Raw genomic sequence first — 7,524 nt, forward strand, 5'->3', positions numbered from 1 at the left:
ACTATATTACAACGACATGTCCATTAAGATGAACATCAATTTTTTTAAGATGCATCAATTTTTTAAATTTAATTCGGTATGACGCCTTCGAGAGGCCTGGCTTTGTGTTAATTGAACGATAAATCTAATGAGTCGAATGACCCAATTTTACATATTGTTAACAGATGGTTTTGCAATTTGGAACATGGTGCCACTTATTTTGCTTGGGGTTGCGGTTGTGGTAATGATACCGGGATTTTGTCTTGCCTCATGTGGAAGTAGCAACTGTGCGTCAAAACTGAAAATATCTGGAAATCTTTTTATTTTAGGAGGTAAGCGATTTGCTTTACGTAAATCCTGTCACAATGCTAGGCATAGTTTTACCGCTAGTTACTTATTCTTGCGTAAACTTTTGTTCACTCTTATTATTAATAACCTTTTAATCGTTTGGCTAATTAGAGTGATTCAAATTGTTTTCGTTGTTAAAGGTACTCTTGTTTGTTTGGCTATGGTATTTTTCACCGGTAGAACAGTACGAGGTGCTGAACTCCAGCACGTCAGACTGGTGTTTCAATTATTCTTCTACAGTTATTGGATGACATGGATTGGCGGTGTTTTTGCGATTCTTGGTGGATATCTTAGTATCCAAGGTGCCAAGACAGTCGCATTATAATTTGATGTTTATTTTACAATTTTCGGTGTAAATCACGTCAAGTATCGTAAAACTTATAAATAGGGCAAGTTTTTGTTGCACTAAAATCGTGAGAAAGTTGCACTTAATTAGTTGCTGTTACAGCGAGAATTGATTAAATGTGCCTTCTTTCTCTGTTTACCAGTGATATGACTTCATTGACTATGACGTAACAAAGCGTCTGCCAGGATTGGTTAGAAATCTCCAAACGTAACAATGCATGTGATGTCATTAGTTTTGCAATCTTGTGCTGCCACGTTTTGCAGTTTCTTTCTGTGCTGTGAGCAGGCTTTTTAGTAGTTGCAGTTGTGGTGGACCTAATGTAGTATTTTGTGGATATTTATGTGCTAACAATATAGTGTATTATGTGCAGCTATAAAAACATGAAAGCTAAAGTTATTAAAATGCTGAAACGTCTTAGTTCGTCAAAGTGCCTATAATTCAGTCCTGGACTCCTAACAAGTTGGTACGTAATCTGAATGTGTAAATTGTCTTAGTTACATGTCGTGATAATATTTGTGTGAAGTTAAGAGGTGTTGACTTTCTTAATGTAACATATTTCTTTGTGAAGTTTATCGGCCATATTGAATGTGCGTATTATTGCCGATTGTGACACGTTTCTGTTCGTTTAACAGAGAACCAATGCTGTTGTGCAATCGATGAGGAATTTGTATCCGTCAGGCAAGACAGTGTTGCGTTCGACACAAATTAGGAAACCCCCTAGTGCGGCGGTCGGTGCAGATCCAGGCTGCACAGATTTTTGAATAAATGACGGCCGCTACATTAAAGTTCTCAACTTTGGGATACACGACGACCTGAAGTTTGATAGAAGACGTTTCTCGAATATTGCAACATGGTTGTAACGAAGACATCGCTGAAGGCGATAGTGGACAAACTCAATTCTCTCTACCGAGAAGCAGAAGAATTGATGATCGATAAACAGAATGTAAGAGTCCTGAAGGAGAAGCAGAAGCAAGTCTCTTTAACTTTCGAAGAGTACGTCGAAATGCACTTTGATTACGTCAGTGCTTTGAAACGTAATAATGCCAAGTCTAAGGCTAAGGAGGAGCTTAGCAGCTTACGCAAGGGCAAAGAAGAATTCGAAAATCGCATCGACGAGTGGTTGTCTGGCATTGAAGAGAATCACGACGATAATGTTACCGTGAAGTCAAAGCGAAGTCACAATTCGCATGCGTCAAAGTCAGCTACTGTGCGATCATCGATTGCCAGTTCCCGTTCAAGTACGAAACGCACCGAAGCTGTTGTAAGGAAAGAACTGGCTGTTCTGAAGAAAAAACAGATCCAGGAAAAACAGCGAGCGAAGTTGCAACTCGAAGAGGCTGAACGACGTAAGCGTGACGAATTTGAGCTGTTAGAAGCGGATCACGAAGTACAAGCTGCAGCGGTCGAAGCTGATATCTGGGAGCGTCGGTCGTTTAATGGAATGCGCGACGTGCTGAATCTGGATAACGTTTCTACGACATCGGTACCTTGTCGAATCGAGGAACATGTGAAGGAAACGCCGAAATCACCGTTGCGGCAAGAATTGAAATCGAAGACTGCTTTGGAAACGCCAGCTACGCAAGAACCGTTACCGATCGAAAGTGTATTAGGTTTGTCTAATGGTGACGCGCCGAATATGGTTATCGGTGAGCACAAACCACAGGTCAGTGATTTAATGCACGTTGCTTCACTATTGAAAGATGGCCTCGATTTGCCCAAGCCCGAGTTGCTGCATTTTGATGGCAACCCCTTACATTACACGCGTTTCATGACAACGTTTGATGAATGCATTGCTAGTCGTGTGCAAAGTGACAAGTCCAAACTAAACTATCTTATTCAGTATTGTTCTGGTGAAGCCGAAAAAATGATATTGTTTTGTTCGTGTATGGACGACGATGGCTACCGCAAGGCTCGGAAAGTTTTGCATGACCATTATGGTCGTCCGTTTATTATAGCCAGGTCCTATGTTCAACGTCTGACCCAGGGTCCGTATTTAAAAGCTGATGACAGCGAAGGGCTGCAGGAGCTTGCACGTCACTTGGATTAATGTCATGTCACTTTGTCTCATTTGGGTTATTTTGCCGATATAAATAACTTTGAACATCTCCTAAGTATTGCTAGACGTTTGCCACTAAACATGCAACACAGGTGGAAACGACACGCTGGCGAGATCGAGCTGCATGGAAGTGAACCGCAGTTTTCGCATTTGGTGGAGTTCGTACAGAATGAAGCGCTGATTGCTAACACACTGTTTGGAAGAATGATGATGTCTAAGAAGGACAGCGGACCACCTAAACCGACCAAGCCCGCTCCAAGGACGTTCAGAGCCTCGTCACATGCTGCTTCTGTGTCAACAGGTTACGACGGAAGGCAAGCATCGACAAGCAAACCGTCAGGTGACGAGTGTCCAATCTGTAATGTGTCTCACGCTTTAGCGCAATGTAAAGTGTTCATAGGAAAGCAGTTCGGAGAACGGCTGCGGATAGTGCGGAGAGCTAGGCTCTGTGACAACTGTTTTGCTAAAGGTCACATCGCTAGGAATTGTACATTGCAGAGTTCGTGTTCACTAGAAGGATGTCGACGTAGACATCACATGCTATTACCTCATGATTTACCTGAACCAGAGTCGGACAACCTTTCACAGCGAAGAGAGCAAAGGCCAGGTCCAGCAAAGAATGGAAGTGCCTCAAAGACCGTGGTAACCTCAACTTCGTGTGCAGCCAAGTCGTCCGTACCTCAGGTTGGCCAAAACGTATAAATGAATATTGTCCCAGTACGGGTCAGTGGCAAAAACGGAAAGGAGGTTGAAACGTACGCCTTTCTGGATTCCGGTTCAAACTCGACGATGTGCTCGAGACGACTGCTAGATATGCTTAACCTGACAGGTGACAAGATTGAATTTACGCTTTCAACGATTAATGGGAAAACACAGAACAACAACGGTTCTGTCGTTAGTCTATCTGCAAGGCCGCTAGATGGCGCAGGAGTTGTTGACTTGCCACATGTGATTATGGTAGATAATTTACCTGTTGTTCCAAATAGATGCGAGAAAAAATGGTCGCATCTCCGTGACATTAAATTCGCGACGTCATTAAACGATGAAGTTCTACTGCTGATCGGACTGGATGTGCCAGAAGCATTTTGGATCGAAGATGAGAGAAGAGGACGACGCGGAGAGCCGAGCGCAGTCAAGACAGTTCTCGGTTGGTCTCTGTTCGGTACTGCTTCGTCTCGTTCTGGCAGATGCAGTGTGCAGCACGTGTAGGTGAATCACGTTAACTTGTGTAATGAGTTGTTGCATCAACAAGTAAAGAAGATGTGGGAAACTGAGTTTAAAGATTCCAGTCTAGGTTCCAGTGTCGGTATGTCAAAGGAGGACAAATACGCGATGAGACTAATGAACGATTCTGTGAAACTAGAAGATAACCATTACTGTTTGCGATTGCCGTGGCGTGCAGGATCGCCCAATCTGCCAAACAACCGCACACAGGCTGTGCAAAGGCTGAGCTACCTAAAGCGTCGTTTAAACAACGACAGCCACTTGTGTCAGAAGTACAAGGAGACGATTAACGGTTATCTGAAGAATGGGTACGCACAGCGTCTCAAAGCGGAGGATCGAAAGGTAGAAAATGGTCTATTTGGTATTTGCCACATCACCCGGTTCTGCATCCGCAGAAGCCAGGGAAGGTCAGAGTAGTGTTTGACTGCGCGGCAAAATTTCGGGACACGTCCCTGAACAAGCAGCTGTTGCAAGGTCCCGACCTTATGAATAGCCTGGTTGGCGTTCTTTTACGGTTCCGGCAAGAGGCTATTGCCATTGTTGCAGACGTCGAGGCAATGTTCCACCAAGTGAGAGTGGATCCTAGGGATATTGACTGTCTACGATTCGTCTGGTGGCCGGACGGAGACATGTCGAGGGAGCCAGTAGATTTCCAAATGCTGGTCCATTTGTTTGGAGCCACGTCGTCGCCGTGTTGTGCAAGTTTTAGTTTGCGGCGTACGGCAGACGACAATTGCCATGCATTTTCAGAAGAGACCGTTGCTACAGTGCGACGCAATTTTTACGTGGACGACTGTTTAACGTCTGTCGCTACTTTACAAGAAGCCAAGCAGTTGGTGCAGGAGATTCGCGCGCTTTTGCAGCGTGGAGGTTTTCACTTGAGGAAATGGTTAAGCAACGACGAAAGAGTGTTAGATGACGTACCTAAGAGCGACTCAGCGAAGTCTTCATTCTCTTTGAAAGATGACACCGGTCAAGTGGAACGTGTTCTAGGTGTGAGCTGGAATTATCGTACCGATACGTTTCAATTTGATGTCAAGGTAAAGGAAAGGACGATTACCAGACGAGGCATATTGTCTGTAGTGAGTTCTCTTTTTGATCCTTTGGGGTTTGTTGCTCCAGTTGTCTTGCAGGCGCGAATGTTGCTGCAAGAGTTGTGCAGACAGGGTGTTGGATGGGACGAGGAAGTACCAGAGGATATTGCCACAGCGTGACGCCGTTGGATTTCCGAGTTGCCGGAACTTTCCTCTGTTCAAATACCCAGATGTCTGAAGGCAAGCCAATTGGGAAGAATCAAGGTATGCGAGTTGCACCATTTTGCTGATGCATCGTCGCATGGTTACGGAACCGTGTCATACCTGAGGGTTGAAGATGTAAATAGGCATGTGTGTTGTACCCTTTTGTTGGCAAAAGCTAGGCTAGCCCCACTGAAAGTCGTTTCTATTCCGCGACTTGAGCTGACAGCAGCTACACTTGCTGTGAAAATGGACCAGGTTCTGAGAAAGGAGTTGGACCTGAAGATTGAAAATTCAACTTTCTGGACAGATTCTACGTCTGTACTACGATGCATCAACAACACGACCAAACGTTTTCCTGTCTTTGTGGCAAATCGGCTGACGAAGATAGATGAAGGGTCTGATGCTTCACAGTGGAAACACGTCCCAACGGCGCTCAATCCGGCTGACGACGCGTCGCTGTGAAGTTAAATGCCTCACTGAAATTCAGGCAATATCAAATGCAGAACAAACAACTGCAGAAGCAACAGGAATTTTTAAATACCTGAGTGAAGACAATTTAAAGTGTGGATTTCTTAACACAACATGTGGACAGTATTTGCAACCAAGTGCAATCATGTGTATTGATATAATGGACATGTACTGTTTGTCTAAACAGTAGCTGCTAAATTGCTTCAAAGGAACTGTTTCCTAAGAATGAACATTCTACAGACAAGATAGTAGTGACATCAAGCACATCCTATCGTTGACAAAAAAAGCTGGTTGCTCAAATGAAAATGTTTCTGTAGATCTGATGTTCATGATTGCTTTAAAAATAATTAATCTAGAGATGATATTTTGACAAGTTAAATTACTAGGATGAAAAATCCCTTTTTGCAGTTTCCATGATTCCTGCAAAGGCAAAACAGTTCTGTTTAACACTGACAAAGATGCCAATTTTTCTGAGGAACACCAATATTTCCAAAAGACTTGCACTTGCAGTGCTAGTAATAAATAGAAAAACAGTTTCTTAGCTATCATTTGGGATTAAGGAAGAAGCTATCAATTATCATGCCTAAACTATAACTTCATGATTGATTTTGGTTGTAAAAAGAAAGCACAAGATTTAATAATATGGTTCAAATTTAAGTGAGAGCGTTTTGTACTTAAAAAAGGAATTATAAGCTATTTGCCAGCAAGCAGCAACTATAGCAGTTAAGAAACTGTAAAATACAATTAATAGTCTGTACACAAAAATTCAAGAAAGGTGTTTAAATGAACAAGTTCTTCAAGAAAAGATGTTTAAATGAACAAGTTCTGAAACCAATGTAATGTGGTTGTTAAATTTGTTAGTTATGATACCAATAAAAAGCTGTACGGCTAGTTTTTTTGTGTGACAATAACCTGTGAAGTGTCATAGAATATGTTGAAAACGCTGACTGTGACTAAATTTACTTAAATGAAACATGACAATTTTTGTTGTCGAACTGAAATACTTCGACTTTTTTCGACTCATTTATATTTATTTTTTCTGTTACTTTTTTTTCTATATTCCTGTTGTGTTTTGACCGCCGCTTCGTTTCGAAGCTGTGCCACGTGTGTTTTTGTTATTCACATTATTACCGCATGTTAATGTGTTTGGCCCGTCGCTGTGCAAGTAAACAAAGTACACAAGTGATGCCGTCTGCTGTTTACACTCGTGTACATTATTGCGTAACAAAAATTACGTCACAATGGAGTTGCTAATACAGATTTGTATTACTTGTTTTTCTGCACAAAACAATAGCTAGAAAACTAGAAATGTAGCTTTTCAATATATTGCCAACGTATGTAATATATATGTTCAGTAAAGGCTAAAATTTGTGTGTGCAGCACCCCCACAAATTTTAGGCACGAGCCGCCACTGATGACAATTGATGAAAAGAGCAAAATAGCTGGTTTCGACTCACGAGAAAGTCAAAATGTGTGGCAACCTTTTAAACTATATTGCCAAATCATGCTTGAACCTTGGAATATTTTCTATCACAGTAAATTAGGATGTAGATGCCACTGTGTGATCTGGTTTCACGTGTTTTAATTCTATGTTTCGTCTTGTGCTGTAATTGGACGCTGCTTTGTGTGGGAATTGTGCAAGAGCCAATCGCAAGAGCGCATGTGTACGATTTAACGCGTTTATCCGGGGTATAAATAAAACCGCACTGGTTCGTTTCACCTCTTTTCTTTTTAAACGTTTCGCATGTTTTGTCAAGAAGTAACAAACAAATGTGTGTAGTTTCTTGGACTTTGTTTTGACAAGCCAATGAGCTTGGAAGGTAAAAGACAGTGGTACTTGTTTAATGTGTAGTGACGCGGTTATC

General features: G+C 42.1%; 3 protein-coding genes across 4 annotated transcripts; all 3 read left to right on the forward strand.

Annotated features, from left to right (window-relative positions):
- The first annotated feature begins 216 nt into the window (after positions 1-216).
- On the forward strand, positions 217-6,934 carry LOC145218829 (uncharacterized). 2 transcript variants are annotated; one of them, XM_080086237.1, is made up of 2 exons: positions 217-1,136; positions 1,306-6,934. In XM_080086237.1, the coding sequence occupies exon 2, from the start codon at positions 1,524-1,526 to the stop codon at positions 2,718-2,720; it is 1,197 nt and encodes a 398-aa protein (XP_079942363.1). In that variant the 5' UTR covers positions 217-1,136; positions 1,306-1,523; the 3' UTR covers positions 2,721-6,934. The 2 variants fall into 2 exon arrangements, with proteins under 2 accessions (XP_079942363.1, XP_079942362.1); XM_080086236.1 differs by having other exon boundaries at positions 217-311; positions 468-6,934.
- LOC145218830 (uncharacterized) lies at positions 2,811-6,934 on the forward strand. Its single transcript, XM_080086238.1, has 2 exons — positions 2,811-3,413; positions 3,716-6,934. Exons 1-2 carry the CDS (start codon positions 2,811-2,813, stop codon positions 3,743-3,745), a joined length of 633 nt encoding a protein of 210 aa, XP_079942364.1. The 3' UTR covers positions 3,746-6,934.
- On the forward strand, positions 3,990-5,653 carry LOC145219819 (uncharacterized). The gene is made up of 3 exons (XM_080087126.1): positions 3,990-4,295; positions 4,349-5,163; positions 5,218-5,653. The coding sequence occupies exons 1-3, from the start codon at positions 3,990-3,992 to the stop codon at positions 5,651-5,653; spliced, it is 1,557 nt and encodes a 518-aa protein (XP_079943252.1).
- Positions 6,935-7,524: the final 590 nt, after the last annotated feature.

Source organism: Phallusia mammillata, chromosome 3 (assembly GCF_965637545.1).
Source record: "Phallusia mammillata chromosome 3, kaPhaMamm4.hap1.1, whole genome shotgun sequence".
Taxonomy (NCBI): domain Eukaryota; kingdom Metazoa; phylum Chordata; class Ascidiacea; order Phlebobranchia; family Ascidiidae; genus Phallusia; species Phallusia mammillata.